The sequence below is a fragment of the Ursus americanus genome, chromosome 2 (genome assembly GCF_024610735.1).
Source record: "Ursus americanus isolate L20-20 chromosome 2, mUrsAme1.1.p, whole genome shotgun sequence".
NCBI classification, from domain to species: domain Eukaryota; kingdom Metazoa; phylum Chordata; class Mammalia; order Carnivora; family Ursidae; genus Ursus; species Ursus americanus.
Genome location: NC_142128.1, coordinates 93,490,260 through 93,516,933, shown reverse-complemented (window position 1 = coordinate 93,516,933; position 26,674 = coordinate 93,490,260). Strand labels below are relative to the sequence as shown.

General features: G+C 45.8%; 1 protein-coding gene across 2 annotated transcripts; it reads left to right on the top strand.

Annotated features, from left to right (window-relative positions):
* Nucleotides 1-36: 36 nt before the first annotated feature.
* Nucleotides 37-26,459, top strand: C2H1orf105 (chromosome 2 C1orf105 homolog). 2 transcript variants are annotated; one of them, XM_087858818.1, is made up of 8 exons: nt 37-93; nt 891-976; nt 4,498-4,588; nt 12,458-12,532; nt 18,598-18,665; nt 21,366-21,433; nt 25,079-25,220; nt 26,011-26,459. In XM_087858818.1, exons 1-8 carry the CDS (start codon nt 79-81, stop codon nt 26,069-26,071), a joined length of 606 nt encoding a protein of 201 aa, XP_087714944.1. In that variant the 5' UTR covers nt 37-78; the 3' UTR covers nt 26,072-26,459. The 2 variants fall into 2 exon arrangements, with proteins under 2 accessions (XP_087714944.1, XP_087714948.1); XM_087858822.1 differs by lacking the exon at nt 26,011-26,459 and having other exon boundaries at nt 25,079-25,462.
* The last annotated feature ends 215 nt before the right edge of the window (nt 26,460-26,674 follow it).

Sequence of the window (26,674 nt, the reverse complement as noted above, 5' to 3'; positions counted from 1 at the left end):
GCTGCCCCCTCCCGGCGGCTCCGAGGACCTCCCGGCTCCTCTCCGGAGGACGGGCGCTCAGAGCGGAGGAAAAAGCAAATGCCCAACAGAAAGGTGGGATTCCGCATCCGAATGCCAGGGATAGAGGCTGAGCTGCTAAAGAGAGATTATAAAGCCTACTTTTATTGCGCTCCTATTATTAAATCAGGCGCTCAACTGGGGACTTCCCATGCATCCGTGAATTCAATGGACACACATTCAGGGAGTTCCTGCAATTTCTGTTTTGGGGGCTCCTGAGACCGCAGTGACTGGAACAGACAAAAATCCCTGCTCTCCTGGAGCTTTCTGTCTTGTGCATTGACCTGTGAAGTGATGGTATCTTCATAGAGGACAGAACTGAGGCTCAGAGGTGTAAGTTGTCCAAAGCCACCAGCTGGAAAGTGGATTAACAGAGATTAACATCTAGTTGTCTGTAGCTTCAGAGTGTGGTTCTTCCCTCTTTGCTGCGTAGAAGGAATTGGGGTGGAGGGCCCTGTGGCTGAAAACAGTCTGGGACTGAATAGGAGGTTGTGAACAGTCAGCTGACTTCATAGATGCATAAACAGATGGAAGTAAAGAAGCAAAGGGATAGATAGAGTAGAACGCAAGATGTCAGAAAACCTGAATCCACTTACTAGCTGTGTGACTTGGCAAATCACAATGTCTGAGCTTTGATTTCTTCATCTGTTAAGGGGAGAGAACCCTATTTATTCTTGGATACTTTACAGCGGACTCAAAAGGCTCAAATCATAAAAGTGTTTTGTAAAGTGCTGGCTTTTATATAGCTGCCATTAGCTTACTTTGGTCATTGTTTTGATGGCAATGCTCAAACGCAATAAACTGCAAAATGATCTCTTTCCATTTCTCTCCAGGTTTCTGTTCCAAAATTTGGCAAGATTCCTTGGCTTAGTGAGGCCAGCCTCATAAACAAGCCATTAGTGCTCAGCCTCCCCAAAAGGTAACAGCTCAGCCACTGAGGGCAAAGGTTGCAAGAAAGACTCCCAGAAGATGATTTCTGGGGGCAATTATCAAAAGGGCAAATCTGGTCAGTTGAGAAACCCAAGATGAGTGTTCAAAAACCAGATGGCCTGGGTTTCTCAGACAAAAGTGGGCACTGAGTAGAGGCTCGGCAGGGGGATGAGATCTCAACCCCCCTCTCTACAACCACCACTCGACGATACAAAAGAATCGTGCCCTTGGATGCTGCCTTTCCAAACACTTTCATCCTCCCTGGCGTCTTACTTTTTCTCCTTTGTTTTAATTTGAAACTTACTAGTTTTAACCATCAAAAGTCTAGAACCATAAATTCCTGTCTTTAGAGAGTAGCAACTGCCTGTATCTCCCTTTGAGACAATCTCCTCCAATCTCACCAGTCCCGCCACGTCCAGGCAAACTGCTATGGAACACGATTCTGTGTTTCAAAACTGGAGGTGTTCGTGTGTTAGCAGCATTTTAGTGCTGACACTCGAGATAACGGGGATTCCTCATTCCTCCTCCACTTTTGGTCCCTGGCTGTGGTGATATACCCTGCTCTGGGGAGGGGAAATGGAAGGAAGGGGGAATGTGAGGTAATGTGGGGGTAAGTGGGAAAAATCAGAGGGGGAAGAGGGAGACACATAACTTCCTGCCCACAGACAAATGAGTCTCCGTGAAGGACACTCTCCCCACATTCCCTCTTCAATAACATGGACCTTTGCTTTATCGGCTGTTCCTTTAAAATCCACATTCTCAGTAAACAGCTAGACAGATTTGTGTATTTTCAGAGCAGCTATGAAGTGCTTGTTGCTCTTTTCTGCTATTTTTACTTAACTCAGTATCTAAACTCTAGCTCACGTCTAGCTAATGTGAAATGGCTAGTGTTTGCCATTTAACTAGGGTAACAGCTCGCTATCCCATCTCAGCCCCCTTCCCGTTAGACCTGCCCCTGCAGCCAGGAGTAAAGCATCACTGGGCTAGCTCTCTCCTTCCCTGATTATACAGTTTTGGGGGCGGGGGTAGGGAGGGGGAACAGGACGGGGGCCTGAAGAAGACAGACCCAGAATACAACTGGGCAGCCCCAGAACCTGTTTCTTTTCACAGCCGGGTCCTGGAGAATCAGAAGGGACAGACTATTCACAGTCTGAAGGGAAGGGATAGTTTTCCCTCTGGCCAGCTAACCTTGAGCTAGTCGTAAGGAGAAATTGCCTCAGCGGTCAGTGAAGCTCTACTCATTTCTTTTTTTTTTTTTTTTTTAAGATTTTTTTTTTTTTTTTAATTTGACAGAGATAGAGACAGCCAGTGAGAGAGGGAACACAAGCAGGGGGAGTGGGAGAGGAAGAAGCAGGCTCATAGCAGAGGAGCCTGATGTGGGGCTTGATCCCATGACACCAGGATCACGCCCTGAGCCGAAGGCAGACGCTTAACCGCTGTGCCACCCAGGTGCCCCAGCTCTACTCATTTCTAAACAGAGTGTTTGGGCAGCAATCTCAACCCTTGTGAAGAGAAACGGCACTTCTCTACCTCAAAAGACACTGAAGACACTGCCTGGACACCACAGGGGTGTTGTGTGGAGCTTTCAGGGAAACAACATAGGAGCGAAGTCTTTTGAAAGGATGGTTTGTTTAAGTATCAACAGTTCTTAAAAATTAGGAACTCTTCAGCTGGCTAAAGCTCTGAGTTCCAAGTTATTTTTGCCAAAACCTTTTTCTAAGTTCTCAGCAAGAAAGTTATAAACTTGCTTTAAGTATTACCTAGTTTGGGACAAGCAGTTCAAACACAGAACAGTCTAAAAAAGAGAAAGAAACGTTTAGTGCAATGTAGCCAGAGCACCCCCAATTACAAACCCCAAAACACACGTGCAGGGCTGGAGGAGTGAGGCCCAGCTCTGAACACCCGGGCCTGCACAGACCTCCTTCCTTCCGAGAGGACTCTCCTGCTACATGGAAGCCACACTCCTCATCAGTCTCGAAAGCCCGCAGGTCACACTGAGGGCCTGCTGAATTGAGATTATTGAGTGCTAAAGCAGCTCCAGAGTGTCCTCTGGTCTCCCTAGGTCAGAATCTGTATGTCAAGTCCAAGGCAGGCTGTTCACAAATCAAAGATAAGGCAGTGAAGGGGCTAAGTCAGACCCACCACCCCTGCTCTGCCAGGGCCCAGGGAAGTGGTGAGGAGAAATGAAACTGTAAATGCCTCGGGAATACCAAACTCCTTTCACATGCCAGAGTTATAAATGAACAATGAACAATGAAATCTTTCCTCATGAGAGAGGAGAGGTGTTCCGGGCATGCCGAGTTTCCATTTCTGGAATGCCAGGGTCATGCACAGTGTTGCACACACAAGCAGTTTATGATGACCAGGCCCCCTGCATGCCTTGGCCTCTTATATTGTAATAAAATGAACCACCACAGCCGCAAGGCAGGTCACACCTGTGAGGAGAACCGATATTGTCCCTGCAGCTTCACTGCTTTACCCCCTGACTAGAAATAAAGAATGTTCTGGAGTGGTTGGAGGCTATGTTCCATGGGAAGAAATGAGTGGATTCAGTGTACAAGGACACAGACCCCAAGAAAGCAGACCAGGCATGAAAAAAACCTGCACTTATTAAATATGAATAACTTCTACACAGGTCTTTTCAAAAAGGAGATCTGGTTGCATTTCACCCAATACACATCTGCTTTTATGAACATTTTTTTTCCTGCCTTAATTTGTACACTGTCTCTGACAATTCACAACTGGCATTAGTTAGTTCTAAACAAAAGGACAGAGAAGCCAGAGTGACTTAAGAGGGCAAAGTCATCCTTTGGAAGCTGCCAAATGGTCTGTGCCTTTCAGTACTGGGGTGGGGAACAACTCCTCAGGGTGTCCCCTGGGTTATCTCTGTTGGAAAGGAAAAAAAATTTACTCTGCCTTTTAAGTTTCTTCTGGCTGGTTTTAAGAATCAAATTGACATGGGACACATTAACAAGAGAAAATCAAATTTAATTTTGTACATGCAGGAACGCACAAGAGATTCCAAAGACAGTCATGCCAAATAACGCATATATATCATCCTGCACTAAGGGAAAAGAGGGCAGGCGTTGGGGACTCCAAAGGGAAGGAAAATAATTCACAGGAAGAATGGAAAGAGTAAATGTTTGGTAAACGAGTGTTTGCTGGGCCATCCAGAAACAACGGGACACAGAGATGAATTTCAACAGACTTTGCCAAGTTCCTCCCTGTCTACCTTACCTAGCTGATATTGTATTTCATATAATCTATGGTGACAGCTCTCTTCCTGGAGCAAGTCCTCTATCTAAATTCTTTTAGGCAGTTAAGGGGAAGGTCAAAGTTTCTTCCCAAGTCTTTTGGGCCTTGGTTGTTTTCAGCTCACAATAATCTGCAGGCCAGAGTGGTACATCATGGGGCTGTTTGTTTTGACCCCTACATCTCTGAAACAACCAAGGGCTTGGCTCTTCAGACCAGAGACTGTGGTTCTAACTTACTTTGTTTTGATTACTTCAGATATCCTCATGCCTCTGCCACTTTTCTGATTTCATCCAAGAAGGATATGAATTTGCCTATTTTGTTTCAAGTTCCAGATGTCTTCTCTAAGGTACTCGTTTTCTGTTTTTTAATTGAAAAGAAACCCCTAGTGGTTCTAGTATGGCACTGAATGTAAATACAAAGGCGTGTCCTATCTCCTTAGCTGAGCCCAGGGCCTGGAAGGTCATCACTGTTCCATAGACAGTTGTCGAATGACGTGAACGTGCATCGCAGGCTCACCCGAGCTCAAGTGCACTAGCACTAAGAACAAAGGTTACAACCACCAAAGAGTGAAAACGAACAAATACACACAGTCCTCTTGAGAAATAGGCCCTGAGGCCTTCAGGGACTGCTTTTGAGTCCGTGTCCAGAGCCAGTCCTAGTTTCTGGAGCCTCCAACCCTGTCCCATCACCGCCCTGGATCCCTCATGTGTATCCCTTCCTCCTCCCAGAAATCAACCGGGACTGGCCCCCCGGCGGCACTCCTTAACCCTGCAGCGCCCAGAGGGTTCTCGGTTCGAGGTGCTGGTGAAGTCAGCAGTGCTTCGACACAGAGGGAGAGAACTCCGGGCGGACGAGCAGTTTCTCACCTGAGAAGTACACAGGACGGCTGCTGGCCGTCGTGGGCGCCGTTCCTAAGCACTTGTCACAGCACCCCCTCGCGGTGACGCCCCGTCGTGGGGACAGCTCCGCTCTGCGAGCCACCATTGCACCGGCCCTCGTGTCAGGAGGTAGACCCCTGCTGAGGGAGGCCTCCCTTGGTTTAGCGTCGATAAGGAGAGGGGTGAGTTGGGAGCCACCTCCGTGAACCGGTGCGCGGACGGCACAGGTGCACGGCCGCCCTACCGGGCAGTGGGAGGGAAAGGAGGGCTGGGCAGGGAGAGCCAAGGAACGGCTCCAGAGGAAGATCTGGTAGGTATTTCCACAAGCACCAGGGGAGGAAAGACGCGGAGCCTGAGGGTACGGGAAGGGCTTGAACCCATCAAGGAATCAGGTCGCGCCGCGAGCTGACAGAGAGAACCCCGCAGAGGGGTGGGCCCGGCAGGAGCGCAGAGGGCCCCCCGGGGGCCGGGAGGAGCAGCGGGCAGATGTTCCAGGTGTTCAGCTCAGGACCGTCAGCGGCAGGGCTGCGCTTGAGTCACGGCACTAATCCCCCAACACCCGGGACAGTCTTGTAGGTACGAGTGCCCCCAGAACGTGCACAGACGGGGCTGAGCCCGGACAGGGTCCACGGGGAATGGCCGCAGAACGAGCAAGAAGCCCTCCAGTCACGGTCTCTTTGGACTTCCCATTTAGACAGGCTCTCCCATGCCACCGAGCATCTCCTCATCCCAGGTGAGCTCGGAGATTCCGTGCATCGTGCCTGCCGAGGCAGGAAGACTAGGCCCCAGACCCGCCGGGCAGGAGGCGGGAGGGGAAAGCATTAGTAATGGCCAGGGCGAGGGAGAGACCCATCTCCCGCAGGGCTTAGAATTTCATGGCTGCAATACTCGCGGGTGACCACGAGAGCGCAGCCAAGAGCAGCAGCGTCCCTGGGCTGGGCCAGTAGGCTGAGCCAAGGAGGCCAGTCTCCGCGCAGGCCGCGGATTCCGCCGATCACTCAAGAGCTCGGGACCCCGGCCTCATCCTCCCCGCGTCAGGGGCTGATCCTCCACCTCTCTCTCTCTCCACCGCCCGCCCCCCGCGTCTGTGTGTGAAAAACAGTGGCCCCTGCAGACTGGAAAGACAAGGAGGTGTAGAAAAGGCATAACTGTACCTTTGCCATCTCAGGGAGTTCGGCTGCGCCAGAGAATTAACCGATGTGAGACCGATGAACGGCAGAAAAACATACACATGTATTGAATGTAAGTTTTACGTGACCCAGGAGCCTCGTAAGGAAGTGAAGACCCAGAGAAGCGGCAAGACTTAAATGTTTGATGCTAGGCCGAACAAAGAGAGGCAATGGTGGGAAAGTACCTATCAGACAGGGTGGCTAAAGGAAGATAAATATCATTTTAACAAGGTCTGGGTGTGCAGAATTGCACAGAGTTGGCGTGACCACGAAGGGCTGCACATGTACCTGGTGAAGTAAACAGGGGCTCCGCAGGCAGCTGCTCCTTTCTAGAAAGAAACTGTGCTGTATCTGGTGGGTGTGGTATGCACTGCGGACACCCTGTCTCTTCCTTTAGCCTCGAAATCAGAGACCCACCAAAAGGCTGCTGGCAGCCCTGCAGCCAACGAGCAGGCCTGGCCTCTGGGCACAGGTGCGAAGGTCCTGCCACCTGGCTCCCTTCCCCTGCCCAGTCACAGGTCAGAGGGCAGAACTTTGTACACTCACATTCCAAGTGGCATTCCCGCCCTGCCCAGGAGCAGTCCTGTGGCAGGGGCAGGTGTCTGGAGCAATGTTCACCCATGGACAGAGAGACAGAAAGGAAACAGGCTCAGAGACTGAAAGACAGGGAGAGGAAGACACACAGCAAAAAAGCAGAAGCCGAGCAAGACACAGAGAGGCAGGTAGGGGCACAGAATACAAAAAGGGAACAGACGAGGAAAGGCAGAGCTAACAGAGCACAAAGAAATGGAGCGTCCGCACTGCCTGGTTTAGACACCTGCCCTCTGGAGCAGCTTCTTTTTTTTTTTTTTTTTAAGATTTTATTTATTTATTTGACAAAGAGAGAGACAGCCAGCGAGAGAGGGAACACAAGCAGGGGGAGTGGGAGAGGAAGAAGCAGGCTCAGAGCAGAGGAGCCTGACGTGGGGCTCGATCCCATAACGCTGGGTTCATGCCCTGAGCCAAAGGCAGACGCTTAACCGCTGTGCCACCCAGGCACCCCTGTGGAGCAGCTTCTTGGTCAGGCCCGACTTTCACCGCCAGTTGCAGGCATGGACTCCTCCAGATGCCATGAAACAGCAACGGGCAGCGTGATCGCGGCAGCACGGAGGCCCCGAGGTGCCTGGCTCAGAGCTCCCCAGCAAGGCGGAGCCCATGTGTGGGGGCCACGTGGGGACCCCATGGCCTACTTGCTGGGTTAGGTGTCGGTGAGCAAGAGCCGCTCAGGTACTAATGGAGTGGGAAACGCTGACCCATTCTCTCGGCTCCTGCCCCCACTCCCTCTCCTCGCTTTGATCCGGGTTTGTTGTTCCAGTCTCACGGAGTCAGAGTCCAGAGGAGAGCAGCACTTGCTTGGCTTTCAGCGGACCTGTGACAAACACGTTGTCTAAAGACGCGGCAGGGCCCAGCGTGCCTGGGAAACGCACAGGAGGGCGACTCCCCATTTTCTCAGCACCGAGGACTCCTTTTCTTGTTTCTTTCTCGCTGAATCTGTTTCTGAGAGTTCGTGACCACCACGGAAACTAGCCTGCATACTCCTCAGTCCTTTTCCCGCGCCTATTGCTCAGACACGTGTGACTACAGATAGGATTTCCAAAGGGCCGTAAGCACGACCCCCGCTGATCTGATGGTAATAAAACCCACGTTTAAGAAGTCCGGCCAGTAAATGCATGGCTGTTGATATATTTTGTGTAGGTTTGAAATGTTTCTGAGTCAACCGTATGAGTATTTTAAAAAAATCATATTCACCTTTATTCTTTAACGGAAGTGGCTGGTATTTTCAGATGGCAAGAAAATGTGTAATTACCAGAGGGGTTTGTTTTGTTTTGTTTTAATATCTGATCACTGCTTTTTTTCAAAGGGATATAGGAATCATTATGCCCTCATGTGGATCTAAGAACCCACTTTCTCCCTGGGGAAAGGTCATCTTCTTCTGACCCTTTATCCAAGGAACTTTCTGGCTCACTGAAACTACGTGTATGGTTGGACAAAGCTCTTAACCCTTCTGGGTCACAACTTCCTTGTTGTGTTCATTGAAAGAATTGAACTAGAAGTGACTCATGAGGCGTCTGTCATTTACGGAAGGAGTGGAAAGGAGGAAAGGAACAGAGGTGTCGAAGGGTAGGAAGGATGGAGGCAAATTTGTCAGCTTTCCTCAGCATGCTCATGAGGGCTATTTTTAAAATCACCATCTGGTGCTTTTACATTTTCAGTTTTTGTTAAGTGGAGAGGTATGTGTGCATGTGTGTGAGACAGAGAGGTAGAGAGAGGGACAGAAACATATTTCTCTGTTTCTGTATCAAAGATTCAAGAAGGCCAAGGACTTGGGCCGTGAGCCAGACCTTAGGAACCTCAGCAGGTATTAACCTCAAATATTAGGACGTTTCCAGTCGTGACACGTGAAGAGCAGACTCTGGCATCTGGGCCTGACGGAACTGTGCATCGTACCTTGGCCAGGCGACAAGAGGTTGCTCTCACTTTCTGATCACACCTGCCATCTGCCATCCTGGGGACAGCTGCTTGGAAAATGAGAACCCCGTTAACTTAATTGCAGTTTCTTTTCTTGGTGGCTCTGACTGTACAGAGGCTACAACCAGGGGCCTGTGCTCTGAACCACGTGCCATTCCTGCTACTGCTGCTGAGCTGGCCCTAAGGAAACCAAGAGGGAGCAGCAAACGCTGCAGAGGGAAGAGACCTTTGGCTCCAGGGCTAGGAAAGAAAGCAAGGCGGTGGGTGGGAGGAGTGGGGGAAGTGGAGGCCTACACAACATGGAATCCCAAATTGTTTGCATCGACTTCCATGTACACATATAAATATATGTTTATGTGTGATAGTTTAAAATGCTTACAGTGGGGGCGCCTGGGTGGCTCAGTCGGTTCAGTGTCTGCCTTTGGCTCAGGTCATGATCCCCGGGTCCTGGGATCGAGCCCCACATACGGGTCCCTGCTCAGCGGGGAGCCTGCTTCTCCCTCTCCTGCCCCTCCCCCTCCACTCGTGCTCTTTCTCTCATTTTTCTCTCTCTCAAATAAATAAATAAAATCTTTAAAATAAAGTGGTTACAATGATTCATCCATTCAACCAACGTGTGTTGAATGCCTACTGTGTGCCAGATTCTTGACAGGCTCTAGGGACGCAACAATGTTTGAGATGTGTTTTTGCTTTTCAAGAACTCTCAGCCTGGTGGAGGAAACAAACACATTTAAAAAAGAAAGAAAGAAAGAAAGAAAGAAAGAAAGAAAGAAAGAAAGAAAGAAAGAAAGAAAGAAAGAAAGAATAACAGGACAAAATGCAACAAAACGCTACACCAAGGCTGTGACGGAAACAGAAGGGCAGGCACCCAAATCAGGTTGGGGGTGTGCAAAATGGTAAGAGGGCCAAGAGAAAGACTTTCTGAGAAGGTAGCAGTGAAGCTGTCTTCATGGAGGAGGAGTTAACGAGGCCGGGCAGGACAACATATAAAACATATTGTCTTCAGGTCCCACGGGAATGGCAGCGATCACTGCTCTGAAACTCGGGAGTGACATCTGCCGCTGTCATTAACGGGGCAAGACCCTGCCCTGCAACTTGGAGGCCCCTCAGATATGTCTGTTGCTTGATTTGCAATAAACTCATATTCTTATGTAGAAACCGGAAGTCTGGAAAAGGGGATAACTCCACCAAAACCAAATCTGCCCAAGGATGCTCCCACTGCCACCTCCCCCTGCCTATGCTCTGCGTCCTTCCAGACTCAGTGTAAAGGCCACTTCTCGGAGCCTCTCCTGACCCCACAACGGGACGTGCTCTCTCTTTCCTGAAGGCCCAGAGGTCTCATGGCTGCTCCTGCGATCACTCGTGCATCCAGCCTCAAATCACAGTTTCAGAGATGTCTCTTAGCCTCAGAGCTCACAGAGGGAGGGCTGGAAGGGGGAGCCGAACCCCGGGAGATAGCACCCCCAGGGTATCAGGGAAGATCTGGCAGAAGGTGGAATCTGCCAGAAGCCCGGGAGTCTCTGCCTCTCTGGCCTCTCTGCCCACTCCCCACGCCCCACACCGGACAGTGGCCCTTCTCAGCGGGCCCCCGTTACCTGAAGCCAGTCTGCTCGGTCGTTCTTCTGCGCTGCTGCGGTGTTTCCTGGACGTTGGCGTGCCCTCCCCCCAACTTGTTCACCCCCCCCAACACCTACCCAAGCCTTGCCCGCTCCTGCAGCCCTTCTCAGACCCTTCCTTCTCTGCCCCGCCCCAACCCAACCCAGGTGAGCTCTGTGGGTTTTTTTGGTTTCACTGTGGCCCTAACGGACGTCTGTCAGTGCCTTCCACACGCTGTGCTTCCTGGCACGCAGTCTGCTGGGTGGTGAGCAGTTGAGGTCAGAAGCTGTGTCTTTTTTTTTTCCATAATATTTTTATTATATTATGTTAGTCACCATACTGTACATCCCTGGTTTTTGATGTAAAGTTCGATGATTCATTAGTTGTGTATAACACCCAGTGCACCATGCAATACGTGCCCTCCTCACTACCCATCACCGGTCTATCCCGTCCCCCACCCCCCTCCCCTCTGAGCCCTCAGTTTGTTTTTCAGAGTCCATACTCTCTCATGTTTCATTCCCCCTTCTGATTAACCCCCCTTTCTTTATCCCTTTCTTCTACTGATCTTCCTAGTTCTTATGTTCCATAGATGAAAGAAACCATATGATAATTGTCTTTCTCTGCTTGACTTATTTCACTTAGCATAATCTCCTCCAGTGACGTCCATGTTGCAGCAAATGTTGAGAACTCATTCTTTCTGATAGCTGAGTAATATTCCATTGTATATATGAACCACATCTTCTTAATCCAATCATCTGTTGAAGGGCATCTCGGCTCCTTCCACGATTTAGCTATTGTGGACATAGCTGCTATGAACATTGGGGTGCATATGGCCCTTCTCTTCACTACGTCTGTATCTTTGGGGTAAATACCCAGTAGTGCAATGGCTGGGTCATAGGGTAGCTCAATTTTTAACTTTTTAAGGGACTTCGACACTGTTTTCCAGAGTGGCTGTACCAACCTGCATTCCCACCAGCAATGAGGAGGGATCTCCTTTCTCCACATCCTCTCCAGCAATTGTTGTTTCTTGCCTTGTCCATTTTTGCCATTCTAACTGGCGTAAGGTGGTATCTTAGTGTGGTTTTGATTTGAATTTCCCTGATGGCTAATGATTTTGAACATTTTTTCATGTGTCTGTTCTTATTTGTTTCGGGGACCCCAGTACCTAATGAATGGGCAAACGAATGAATCTGTGTTTTTCCCTGGCCTGCCTTAGGGCCAGAAAATGTCTTCCTCATCTTTGTGTCCCCAGCCCCGCACCTTCCACGGGGTGGCCTCACAATAAACGTCTGTTGTGGAATGAATGAATCGAGCCGTTCACACTCATACTTTAACCTACCAACCCACAGCATTGTAATACTCACTTGATTCTCTTTAAATGGCCTATAAAAATGAAATGTATTTTAAATATTTGTCAAAAGAATCCAACTTTGTCCCTAGTGTTCAGCCCTCATACGTTCAATAGTAGTGCCTCACCCAAACGCTTTATGTCTCTCAGAGGGTGAAGCTACTGGCAGACCAGTCCCTGAAGCTCACCCAGGAGCGCACTGCAGGTGCTCCCCATGCTGCAGAGACACTCCTCCTCTTCCTGTTCTGTGCCCCTCCCAGCACAGCAGGAACGGGTCAGGGCACAGGTGTAGACACGTGTGGCAAGAGGTCAGCAGACAATCGGATGGCAGGAGGGGGCTTTAATTCAGTCACAGTTTGTCCCCCCAACCCTCTTCTCCCCCATATCATACACTTCCTACGAACACACCTCCAGACGCTGATGTCGGTGAGAGTGAAGAAAGGTAAGGTGTTACCTCCACCACTGTGTGCAGGGGTCCCAAGGCCCCTGATCAGTCTGTGGCTCACCCCCTCCTGCCTAAACTCTTTCTGAGCCTCCAGCGGCAGCCAAGCCTGGACTCAACATCCACCCAGGACGGAGCTGAGACCAGAGTCTCCTTCTGTTTTCCGGAAGGAAGAACTGTTACCTCGCTTACTCCTCCAGCCTTGTCCCCCTTCTTTGCTGCCCCAGCGGCCCCCACCATTTCCTCACCGCCCTCTGTTTCTCTCTCCCCTCAGGCCGGCAGGATCCAGAGTAATCCCATGCTGATCAGAAACAAGCAGCTGTGCTCCACATGTCGAGAAATAAAAATGGTAGGTCAGCGGGATGGCAGAGATGAGCGCGGGGATCCCAGGGCACAGCACGGCCCCTCCCCCACCAGAGCCCCATGGGGAGACAACACTGTTTGCAGGGAGGGCTGCAAATGAGGACCTGTTGGCCCTGGGAGACCATTATCTCAGACAATATGATAAACCCTCCCCATTTTCAACAAACCAAAGGATGAATGAGGGTAGGTGAGTCAGAGGGGTAGAGATGAGATGAGCCACTTTACTTGGAGATCCTAACGTCGCTACACTGCTGTAGGGGGTCAGGAGCCTGTGGGACTTCTCCCCAACACAACACCCACCCGTACAACACAGCCCGCCTCTACCATTACAGTCATGAAGCAAGCAGCTTCATCTTTGGGTGTATCAATTCAATCCGCACCTCAGAACAAAGCTAAGGAAAGATTCTACAGTACTTTCCAGCTAGTGGGGGGTGTCTGTAACCGGTGGTGCAGAATGGTGGGGGGTGAAGGATAGCAAGGGGGTCTGGAGGAAACGAGGACAAAGCTCTGCCATCTGTCACAGCTGCTGCAGAAAGAGGCCTGTGTCTGGAAGGATGCTGTACGGGTCAGTGTTAGGACTTGGGTCAGTTTAAGGATTAGGATTAGGGTGAGTCAGTCTTGGGTTGAAGGTTAATTTGGCTAAACGGTTAGGTTTGGGGTAGGAGTTGAGCAAGGGTCTCTACAATTCGGATATCCTATGATTTCCCTTCGGCTCTGGGCTGATGTACGATAAGAGGAAGGGCCAGGAGTAGAAGAAAATCAGGAGAAAGAAGAGAGCCTCCTTTGATGAGTTAATGGCAAAAGTGCTTTGACTAATAGGATATGAAAGAGACCAGCCGTTTTGTGAAATTTTTCTGTGGGATTTGGAAATTTAACTGAAGCCACTGACAAAGGCGTATCTGAAAGTTACAGTCTGTGGGCACATTCTACTTAACTAGGGTCCCAGCGCTCAATAATGGCGTTGACTGGAATCTGGGAGGCTGGGATTGGGATTTCTCCTGGTCTTATTCCTGGAATCACTGTGTCCACATTTAGAATGCACTGACCCTGGGCCCAAGCTGGCTTTGGCCAGCTGGCTCGCTCGGGACCTCAGCAGCTGCTCTCTTTCTCAAGACCTCTTCTCTGACCTTTGCCCTCGCCCAGGCGGGGCCGGAGTAGAACCACACACTGTGGTTTTACCGTTCACTGCAGATCCCCAAAAGAAAGACCTTAAACTCAGAAGTCAGAACCAGTGAATGCCGGTAGGAAACTGTAGAAAGTTAGAAAACGAGCGTGAAATAAAGACCCCTGCTCACTATATGCAGCAGCACTCCAGCGTCCTCCTGCGGTTGGGGCCCTGCTTACCTGCTCTGGTCACTGAGACCCTCTTTGCTCAGCAGGGGGCTGAAGGCAGATGCTGGGGAAGATATTAAAAGACTCCTACAAATAGAAGGAACTTCCTCAACCCAATAAAGCGTATCTACGAAAAACCCACAGCTCACATCATACTCCATGAAGAAAGACTGGATAGTTTCCCTTTAGATCAGAAACAAGGCCAGGATGCCCAATCCTGCTGCTTCTGTTTAACATTGTACTGTATGTTTTAGTTGGGGCAGTTAAGACAAGAAAAAGAAATAAAAGGCAACCAGATTAGAAAAGAAGACATCAAACTGTATTTGCAGATGGCATAATCTTATATCTAGAAAGTCCTAAGGGACCCACAAAAAACAATTAAAGCTAATAAATGAGTATAGCAGAGTTACAGGACACAAGGTGAATATACAGAAATCAATTCTATTTCTATATACTAGCAATGAGCAATCCAAAAATGAAATTAGGAAAACAGTTCCATTTGCAATAAGCATCAAAAAATTAAAATACTTAGGAATAAATTTAACAAAATAAATGCATGACTTGTACATCAAAAACTATAAAAAATCATGTAAAGAAATTAAAGAAGACATAACTAAATGGAAAAAAAACATGTTTATGGATTTTTTTTAAAGATTTTATTTATTTATGTGACAGAGAGACAGCCAGCAAGAGAGGGAACACAAGCAGGGGGAGTGGGAGAGGAAGAAGCAGGCTCCCAGCAGAGGAGCCCGATGTGGGACTCGATCCCAGAACACCCGGATCAAGCCCTGAGCCGAAGGCAGATGCTTAACAACTGCGCTACCCAGGCGTCCTGTTTATGGATTTTTAAGATGGCAATACTCCCAAATTGATCTACATGTTCGGTGCAATCCTCCTCAAGATCTCATAGGACGTTTTTGAAGAAATTGACAAGCAGATCTTAAAATTCATGTGGAAATGCAAGAAATACAGTATAGCTAAAACAATCTTGAAAACAAAGAATAAAGTTGGAGGACTCACGCTTCCTGATTTCAAACCTACTATAAAGCTACAATAATCAGGACTTTGTGGTACTGGCATAAGGATAAACATATAGATCAATGGAATAAAATGGAGAGTCCAGAAATAAAACCTTACATTTGTGAACAACCAAAAAAAAATTTTTTAACAGGAGAAAATCAAATTTAATTATATATTATGGGTTCTCCCTAAGAATAAGAGGCCCTGAACAACTGATTTTTGACAAAGGTATCAGACAATTTAATGAGGAAAGAATAGTCTTTTCAGTAAATGATACAAAGACAATTGTATGTCCATAAGCAAAAGAATGAAGTTGTGCCCCTCCCTCACACCATATACAAAAAGTAACTACAAGTAGATCACAGACTTAATTGTGAGAGCTAGAACATCAAACTCCTAGAGGAAAGCATAGGTGTAAATCTTCATGACCTTGAATAAGGCAATGGTTTCTTAGATATGACACCAAAAGCAGAAACAATAACAACAAAAACTACCTAAATTCACCTTCATCAAAATTAAAAACTTCTTTGCTGCAAAGAACATCATCAAGAACATGAAAAGACAACCCACAGAATGGGAGAAAATGCTTGCAAATCATATATCTGCAAAGGGACTAGAATCCAAAATATATTTTAAAAAGTTTACAACTCAACAATAAAAAGACCAACACCCCAATTTCAAAATGGACAAAATGGACAAAAATTTGAATAAACATTTCTCCAAAGAAGATATGCAAATGGCCAATAAACACATAAAAGATGCTCAACGTCATTAACCATGAAGGAAATGCAATTGAAGCCATAATGAGATATTATTTTACACCCACTAGAATGCCCATAGTAAAGAAGCAGACAATAACAAGTGTTGGCAAGGATATGGAGAAATAGGAACCCCCATACACTGCTGGCAGGAATGTGAAACTATGAAGCTGCTTTAGGAAACAGCAATTGGTAATTCCTCAAAAACTTAAACATAGAGTCACCACATGACCCAGCATTTCCATCCTAGATACATATCCAAGAGTACTGAAAACGTATGTTCATACACAAATTTGTACAAGAATGTTCATAGCAACATTACTCATAATAGCCAAAAAGTAAAAATACCTCAAAGGCACATCGACTGATGAATGCATGAACAAAATGTGATCCATACAATGGAATATGACTCAGCCATGAAAAGAAAGGACTTATATATGCTATAACCTGGACAAACCTTGAAAACATTTTGTTATGTAAAAGAAACCAGATAGTAAGGGCCATGTGTTATATTGATTTCATTTTTATGAAATGTCCAGAATAGGCAAATCTGTAGAAACAGAAAATAGAGAGTGGTTGCCAAGGACATGGGGAATGAATGAATGGAGAATGAGCGCTAATGAGGACAGAGTTTCTTTCTGGGCTGTGGAACATCTTCTGGAAGTAGATAGTGGTGATTGTAGTGCAACTTCGTGACACTACTAAAAACCACTTGAGTTGTACGCTGAGATTGTGAATCTTATGGTGTCTGAATTTAAAAAAAGATTAGCACTAGAAAAATATTTTTAAAAATAAAAGCATAAATGGGACACTTGGGTGGCTCAGTCGGTTAAGCATCTGCCATTGGCTCAGGTCAAGATCCCAGGGTCTTGGGATCAAGCCCCACGTTGGGCTCTCTGCTCAGTGGGGAGCCTGCTGCTCCCTCTCACCACCCCCCTGGACTCGTGCTCTCTCTTGCTATCTCTGTCTCTCAAATAAATAAATATTAAAAAAATAAAAGCATAAGGTGGATGAATATCAAAAAAAGAAAAATCCTAATAGGACCTGGCTTGTATGACTACTCATAGTCCTGTGTATGAGTACCCTGGGCCAGGAGCTCAATTATTTAATGTGGAAGAAATTATCTACTGAAAGTTATGGCTCTGAGTCACCAGGGATATCCACTGTAATTTTATGTAAATTGTCTCTTATTATGTGTCTGCTCTAAACAGCTCACCTTCCCCTTAAAACGTTTATTTTGTAGTCCTTCTGTTATGTGCATTGCTCTCTAATACACACTTTCAGGCCCCTTCAAAGTAGAATGTCAAGCTGGACATACTGTAGGGAGCCATTCTCCAACATAAGTATGGTCATTGGTTTCAAAAGTCTATTTATGTAATTCAGTTTATTTCAGCAAATATTTATTGACTGCCTACCATGGGACAGGTACTGAGGTAATACCCCAGCTACAAAGGAAAAAAAATAAAGAATAAGACACAAGCTCTACTTTCAAGGAGCCAACAGGTAAATAAATAATGAATTAAAATGATGGCTAGGGATAGAAATACACCTGGTAGGATGTAAACAGGCATGGAAAGTAGATATCAGAGAAGTCTTCCCAGAAGAAGATGCATGGTTTTCAAGACTGAATAGGAGTTGCCCACATGACACACTTCTTCTCAGGGACAAAATGCTGTCTTTGGTAGCTTTGTTCTGGGGTAGCCCCGATAGCCCACTCATGCATATAGCACTAGCCAGATCTAGGGGCTTTTGCAAAGGGGGCACGCTAATCAGGAGAAAGTAGAGAATTTCCTCCATCTTTCTTTGCAACAGAGCCAACTTCAGAAGAAATTTTAAAAAGATGGTCTGTCTCCTTCATTCTCATCCCTTTTACGTATGTAGAAACCTCTTCTCAGGTTCTCACCAAAGCCTTTGCTGTCCTCACTACTCCCACATGCTCCCGTTATCGGATCATTTCTTTTCTCCCTCTCCCCTCCCTTCCCCTCAGCTAATGAGTTACAACAATCTGATTAAATACCGTAAGTGATTGGCATTTCTATAGAACTAATGTTCAGATTCTTCTCTCTCTTCAAGCATCTCCGAAGGCCCTTAACACATAGTAATTTGCAGGTTTGTTGTGTCGTACATTTAAAACACAAGTCACTCGATGAATAGCCCAGCTGAACACCTGCACCCACATCTTGTGATTATCTTTTCATTGTCATGGCTACGATATCGTTTGAGAAGTAATGGGGAAAAATGATTCTTAGTAAAATCCTGAGCTCCAAAAAAAACTGATATTTAGTGCCAGTAACAAATCTGGACAAGATCAAGAAAATAATGTCTTAATCAGAAATACTGTAACTGTATAATTTATTTTAGTCCTCTAGGAAAGGCACACTTAAAACTTTCAGGCGTGCTTCAAATGCGTTCATTCATTCACTAATTTGATCAACACATATCTCTTGAGCAGGCACTGTGTTAGAACCTGGAAATACAAAAATAGGGACATAGTCTCTGCCCCCGTGAAGCTGAAAGTCTATGAGGGAAACCAGACATCAAGCAAGTAAATACAACAGAAACCTTAGGAGTGTTCCGGTAGAGGAAGCTTAAGGAACAGCGAGAACGTAGGGCAGAGGGTTACCTAACAGTGCTCCAGGAGCCAGTGGTGTCCGTGAGAGGCTGACAGGTGATCTGAGACCTGAAGAATGTTGGGGGTGAGCTAAACAAAGAGAATTGGAGGCTTAACCAATCTCGAGGTTTCTAACTTCAAAATCTGATAACCAGGGAAGAACATGGACCCTATGGCTTGTGGGCAGGTGATCCCCTCTGGTTCATTCATATCACAAAAGAATATTAAGTACGATATGAAATACAACTTGAGTTTGCTAAGGTGGTGCATTGTTTATTTAAATTGGAATAGAGTTTTGGACAATGTTCTAAATGAGACTTTCTTTCTCAGGTACAACCGAGAACTATGACAATCCCTCATAATCTGAAACTATCCTTTGAGAACTTTATGAGTCACAGGTAAGTCTAAGATTTTAATCAGGACGTTATTTTAATTCCATTTATATCAGTTTGGGGACCCAGGCCAGTGGATTGAGAAACATAGTAAGTAGAATGTTCAGGGACTGCTTAGAGAATGGGCTTCTTGACTGGTTTCATTTCCTGGTTAAACCAGAGAGTTAGACCAAAAAAGTTGTTTTCACCTTTTTGCTTGAACAGCTATTGAGATTATGGTAGAAAGTACAATCTACCCTTCCACCTTCCCAAGAACAGTACAAGGAAGAGGCTACGAGATTCCTTTGGTAACTCAGGCAGAACTGAGTACAAATTCTCCATGGCGGTGACTTACGTAATTCAGAAGGTACGGGACGTCACACATGATGGTTCTCAGCCCAGGACATCCTCTGCACTTTCCAGTACCTAAAAGTCCTGTCGTCAGTGTGGTTGTCATTTGCTGCTTTCTTATCAAGTATATAAAGAACAAAGCCCAGTTGGATTTCAAGGGTTTTTTCCCCTCCTGCATTTAACCAGCAGAAAGGGAAAACAGATTTTAATGAAGCTTTTACTTCATTAAAAAGCTCAAAATACAGACTCACCCTGGACAAGGCACCAGTGTAAGTAGACTTGCCTTTCAGTCGATGGTGGGAATGTAAGCACACAGCCACAGTCAGATTTGATGTGACCAATTAAAAAGTTATATGTGATCTAATGACAATCTTCAACTTTTTTTCCTCGTAAAGAAAGCAACAATATGGAAAAATAGGTCTTTTTGTAACCTTATGTTGGAGAGTAGTAGCTGTTATGATTCCTTTTATGAAATTTGCTCCAAGCTGCAGTGTAGACTCAGATGCATGGAATCCATGTGCTGGGCGCCTGGCCCAGAGACACAGGGTCAAGGAGGAATGGGTAGTGTATTTGAGCACAACGCGCGCCAGCACTGATAACATTTACCTGCAACATTCCCAAAGCTCCTATCAGATCGTAATAAAAGTAATCCAAATAAATATTTTGTATAGACTTTAAATAGAAAACAGAACAATCTAAAGTCTGGGATTTCTGAGTGAGTTTCACTCTTCTATGACAGAAACTTTTGAAATTTGTTGTCCCAGTTCATTTATCCTGCAATTTTGATATTTTAAATAAAGTCCCACATTCCAGAATCATTAGCTGATTTTAAACAAGTCGGTCTTATTCCTTGAGCTAGACTAAGGGTTGAACCAATCCTAAAATCACATCTGCACCAACCTGAGGTATCATTAGATAGGCCATTTTTTTTTCAATGTAATGAAAGAAAACAGACCACTTCTTTTTGAGATTTAGCTAGTGTGACTATAACATAAGGTCCTGGTTCTGTTTGTAGCTTATAAAATCTGTCCTCACAGTTTCTGAGTTTCACTACATATATGGCTAGGTAGATTGCCCTTACTGAAATAAGAATTTTTAAAAAGTGACTTTAATTGTAACCATTGTAGAAATTAAGTGATATTTATTCAAAGGAAGGAATGAAGGAAAGAAGGAAGGGGGGAGGGAGAAAAAGAGAGAAAGGAAATATGAGTGGAGAGATATATATTTGTTGATTTATAGTGCGAACAAATCTTAAATGACTCAGTCTTAGAAATACCACCTTCCTGTTTGTTCAACACAGGTAATAGAAGGGATTTTTCTCTTTCTTAGTCCCACTGATTCCTCCAATGGCAATTGAATAGATAAACTGACCAGATGGGCCATATTTTTGGTAGCAAAGTAAAAATAATCTTGGAAAATCTTTGTAGAAATGGAAACAGTGAAATGAGTGCAGAGACTTAGATATCCCATCAAGGTTTAAAGGTTTGTCAGTCTTTAGAAATTAAGCAATTTAATGTAGAAATGGTTTGGACTCATACCATTTTGGTCAAGAGTCACTTCCATAGCCTTAGCCACCAGGAGAAATAGGAGATGTGGTCCAGACATTTTCTCTAAAACTGGAAGGCGATGTAGTTGATGGGGATTAAGGAGTAGACTTGTGATGAGCACTGGATGATTAAAATAAAAACTAAAAAAAAATTAAAATAAATAAAAATATTCTTTATAAAAACTTTATTTAGGGGTGCCTGGTTGGCTTAGTTGGAAAAGCATGCTACTCTTGATCTCAGGGTCATGAGTTTAAGCCCCATGTTGGGTGTAGAGATTACGTAAATAAATAAATATTTTTTTAATTAATTTAATCAAAGTTGGATTGACAACACAGTATTTCTAAATGGTTTCTGTCTTGCTTTAACAACATTCAACATTAGAGAAACCCAGTCTCACAGAATAATATTGATGGGAATAAAAAAAGAGAGATTTTAAGGCAAAAAAAATAAAAATAAAATAATAAGACGGTTCTCACCAAAATATTCTGTTTTGCACTTGAAGAGTAGATTACTGATCTGGAAGAGTTGTTCATTTTTTTCTGGAGACTGGAGGATTCTTGTTCCTTCTATTCTTAGACCATACATGTTCTGACAATGAATAAAATATTTTTTTCAATGAAGTCTTTATCAAAATCCATCAAAGTGAGAGAGCTTGAGATGTCCTGGTCTCTGGCCCAGCCATCTAATACTGTGGCAGCGGGGTCTGAGCACCAGGTTAACAGGTGCTGGTTTCAGGAGAGCATCTGTGTTTTAAAATGTATAAAGGCGCATTCCTTTCCACCAAACCTTAGCCACATAACTGATGTGTTTTCTTGCTTCTTCCAAACAGAATGGTGAGTCTTCATCCACCAAAAGCCCCGACTGTACCCGAATGTTCCCGTAATGACATCTCAACAGGTTTGTGTTCTTTTAGAGTACTTGTGGTGGGAGACATACTACCCCCGGAGTAGTAGGATGAAAAGTTTAATCCCTAAGATAGTTGCTAAATTTTCTGAACAAGTTCCCTCTGTCCGCCTCTTTCTCTTTTCATGTTCTGCTTCTGGCCTGTTTTGCTTGCTCCCCAGGCCTCCCTTCAGGCCAGCCCCACCTGTCCCCTCTCCGGGCCTCACTGAACGTCATCTGTGCCACGTTCCTTCTCAGATCTTCTCCATGCCACACGGCTCTGCCCCGTTCTTTCTAAAGAGCCCCATAATCTACTTGCTGAAGAATTTTCATGGAAATGAGGCACCAAGTAGGTAATTCCCTTTCAGGCAGTGAAGGTGGGAAAGGAACTGCATCCCCACACCCTTGGAACAGCCTCTCCAAAGTCCTGAACTTCCCACCCCACAGGCTTCCTAATCACCTGCCTTCTGACAGCTGCCCAGACCTGTTCCTCTGGCCACTTGCTATTAATAGACAAGAGGATAGCAGCTTCTGCTCCAGCTTCAGCATTGACCTATGTCTCCTCTTTTAGAGACGTCAACACTGAGCTGGTGAAGGTGGGTGTGGGTCATTCTTTGGGGGGATACAGCTCAAGGGTTTAGTGCAGTAGAGGCTGTCATGTTAGTAAGTGTATCCATCTTCTCATTTGCTCCCATGTTAACTGAGGCCACCTCCAACTTTTCTCTCATTGGATATACACAATAAGGAAAATTGAGATCCGTTTCTTTGCTTGACACCAATGGGAAAGTCGAAGCTCCATCTGCAGGGAAGCTAGAGCCAGAATTGCCTGAGAAGGCATCCAGAGAGGACATTTGAAGATAGAAGGGATATCTTGAAGGGATTCTAAAAGGGGGGGACCACAGGCTTGGGTAAGCAGCTGAGGTTTGGAGATATTCACATTAGCGGAGTGGAGGGAAAAGACTGTCAGTCTCAGTGAATCCCTTCTTAGGTATCCGGAAATATTGGCCTACCTCATGGCTCTCATTTTTTTTTAAAGACTAATTATTTATTTGACAGATGGAGAGGCAGCCAGTGAGAGAGAGAACACAAGCAGGGGGAGTGGGAGAGGAAGAAGCAGGCTCCCAGTGGAGCAGGGAGCCCAATGCGGGGCTCGATCCCAGGACCCTGGGATCACGCCCTGGGCCGACGGCAGAGGCTTAATGACTGAGCCACCCAGGTGCCCCTCATGGCTCTCATTTAGCCAAAGTGAACTAAAAAGCCAAGAGCTAAGAACATCCACCCAAGAAAAGCTCCCCCTCCACTGTTGGCTGGTTTGTGACCACTCATTCTCTGGAAGCCAAGAGAACACTGGGTGCCAGGCAGGTGTACTTGGGTTCAGTGTTCTCATTTCCAGCCACACATTCATTCTGAGTTTTCCTTGAATGTGGATTTTTTCAGGACTGCCTCACAAAGGAGCGGAACACACACACCCACACAACCGCACACACACACACACACACACACACACACACGCCCTTCCTCAGCAAGAATGTTGATTCTGCGATCCTACAGGGCGATGCGATAAGACGCCTTTCATCAATTTCCTAACCACGGGAGCGTATTTTGGTCACCAGTATGAGAGCTAGACTTCGTGTACATAAGGTCAGCACATAATGCTCTTGGGCGTATTACGACTCTTGCCCATAGAGTCCATCCAAGGACAGCAACCTTAGAGGTAGGACTTGGGGGAGAGTGCCTACGGAGCCGGCTCGGGGCTGAAGCTTGGCAGGTTTGCCGTCACTTCCAGCTGGGACATTTCTGAGCTGAGCTTTGCTGGGGCCTGCGCCCTCTAAGGTGAGGTAAAAGCCGTAGCCTAGAAGCAAGGAGACCTGGGTTCGGATCCTAGTCTTGCCGTACAGGACTGGCCAAATTGCTTAAACTGTTGGGCCTCTGGGTTCCCACCTGTAAAGCCAGAGAACCGTTTTGTTCTGCTGCCCCGCCTCCCCCCTCCTACTCCCCCACCCCGTGCTCCTCCTCCCCCTCCCCCGAGCCAGACACTCAGCACAAGCAACCTTCACCTTTGATCAAGCCAGAAAAACTGCTGACGCTGCCCTGGCTCCACGGGTTTCTACAGCTTAGACGTGTCCTTGCTGCCGCGCTTGCGTACTGCTGAAGCTGCCACCCACCTGCGCGGCCTTGCCTGTGGACACGCTGCAAATACCACATGGCCGACTCATCCCAGTGAACGTAACTGCCAATCACTGTCTAACTCCTCGCCTTGATCACACAGCAGTGACTTCTAGTTTGTTTCTGGATTCAGCTAACCCTTATATATTATCAGTAATCATCAGTGAGAACTAAGTAAACAGAAAGAGCCTGTCTCCATAAGTTATGGGGATTTCTTCTGGATTCATTTGTCTTGACTCTGGCTTTGAGTCCAGAGTTCCATGACATGTACAGGGTCCAGATGTCAGTAAACGTCGGCAGAGATGTGAACAACCTGCCTTGGCCTACCACCTGGCACATTGCTGTGTCATGGTTCAAAGGTCACTGCCCTGGAATTAAGGAGATCTGGGTTCTGGTCCTCCGTCCATCAGGGCCTGTGAGCCTGGACCTCTGTTTCCTCTTCATTACAGTGATGAGACTCTCTTAGCTCTCATTCAGCTGGAGCGAGGAGCTTTTCCAGAGAATTCAGGACTCCGTTCCCTTCCATTCAGTGACTTCCAATAGAAAGATGTTATCCCTCAAGCAATGTGTCTTCTGGAAAAGCTGAATATTAACCAACATTTTTGTTAATAAAATCACATTTGAAGAAGAGGTCAGGATGATGAGGATTTTAAGGAACGCTAATTTAAATTATTTCATAAAATGAAGGTTCCTTTTGAAATGCAAGTACTATCGTAGACTTTTCGTAAGATTATGTTCATTTTTTATTTTTTTTTATTTTTTTTTAAAGATTTTATTTATTTATTCGACAGAGATAGAAACAGCCAGCGAGAGAGGGAACACAAGCAGGGGGAGTGGGAGAGGAAGAAGCAGGCTCATAGCGGAAGAGCCTGATGTGGGGCTCGATCCCAGAACACCAGGATCACGCCCTGAGCCGAAGGCAGACGCTTAACCGCTGTGCCACCCAGGCGCCCCGATCATGTTCATTTTTTAAAGATAGAACCATTTGTGTGCCCCTGAAAAGCCTTCCTTTTTTAATATTTATTTATTTATTTAAATTTTAATTCAATTAATTAACATATAATGTATTATTGGTTTCAGAGGTACAGGTCCGTGATTCGTCAGTCTTATATAACACCCAGTGCTCAGTACATCACATGCCCCCCTTAATGCCCATCACCCAGTTACCCCATCCTGAGAATTGAATCTTCTTTTCCCTTCAACTCACATTATAACTCCAGACACATTTTATATTCACTTTTTATTTAATTGGCAATGACTCCTAATAGTTGAGTTTTGTTTCTAGGTACTCTTCTCTGACCTCTTTGGCAAGATTTGTCGGAGCTTAAATCTTGTGCGGGATAAGATGGTTCTATCAAAAGGAATTCTTATGTGAATTTTGAATCTGTTTTTTAAGGACGAAAAAGTCTTTGGTGACCTTTAGATATTTTGAGTTTCTGTAAAAATAGATTCTAAGAAGCCCTTGTTTTTCCCTCTTATTGCACTGTTCTCCAGATAGCGTTCGCTACAGGCTGCCCATCCTGGGCCCCAGGACCGCCGTCTTCCACGGGCTGCTGGCGGACACCTATGCAACTCTGCAGGAGACACAACTCTCTTCCTTGCCCGGAAAGGAGCCCACGGGCAAGACAATGAGGCAGTGAGTGGTCGGAGCTCATCACCTTCCAGACTCACAAAGAGAAAACAAGTTAACCAAGCCAGTTTCTGGCATATAAGCCTAATTCCCTCTTGTCACCAAAAAGGTGACTCACTTTTGCCTCCTTGAGAGTTGCTCGATTCTAGCTCTTGCCACCGTCTTCTCACTCACTTTTCCTAAAGACGAGTGGTTTAATTTCCATGATTATAAAGTTTACTGATTAAAATGCAACATTTTGAGTGTCATTGATTTTATATTTTTTGAAGATTTTTAACTGTGTTATTATAGACAACATCCTTCTGTTTCTAAAACTTGAATTTTCAGCTCTTCTTCAGGGCCGGGGGCTGGAGATGGCTCCCAGAGGTCTCTCATGAATTCAACCGATTATGAATACAGGAGAGAGATGGAGGTCACCCTCCTGTCCTTATCTCTGTCAGTTAACTGGTAGATGACAGGATACTGTGATGCAAAGGGAAAATGGCAAGAGATTAGTGATTGCAACTCTCGAGGACAGGAAACGTGCCTTCTCTTGCCCCCCTCCTTTAGTGCCCTGTGTATTACCAGATATTCATCTGATCTTTGCTCATTCATATTTAAATCACATCCTTGTGTTTTGTTCTTCGGTTATTTTGGTTTGAGAATGTTTACCTTCAGCTCTGTCTTGGTCCATGTGCCAGCAATGTGAGGGAGACAGAGGAAAACTCTAGGCTTGCAAATATTATATTTATAAGCACAAATGCTCCATTCCCAGCTTCAGGAGGGTTCCTATAAAAATGTCCCTTCCGTTCTTTAGGATGCAATGGCCTTGTGCAATCCCAGGAGCCTGGCTAAATGGACGCTGGACCCATATGTAAGAACCAACCTCTGTGCTGACTGTATTTGAAGAATGGAATTCGGGAATCTTTAAGAAATGGCCTGGTACCTAAATTGACCTCTTTTCTTATACACACACACACACACACACACACACAGATTTAAAAACAACCCCCCAAAACCAGAAAAACTCGCTCGATTGCCCTATATTTATGGTAGGTTATGATTCTTGGTTTCAGTTCAGTTAGAGTTCGATACCTCCAAAAAGAGTATGTACTTCCTCTCGGGGCACACATGTATTATGATCCTGTTTCAGATCATTGCCGAAGGACAGGCAAATCCGGGATCAAAATGTTTCTTTCTTATTTTTTGTTTTGCAAATTATTGTATCCAGTGAAAGGATTTGGTGTACCTATACCCTTGAATTAGGGAGAGAGACATCCCCAAGCACAATTATTTGGAACTTTTGAGATAATCTGAATAGTATATACCTACTCAGATAGAATGCTTCCTAAATCTCAGAAAGCTCCTGCCTGCAGTACAGGGGTATTTCTAATATTTCATCAAAAAGAATAACATTCTGGTGTTTGTCCGTGTTCTAATGTGGTGACTGAGAATGATGGTCTGTATCAGTGATTCTTAAA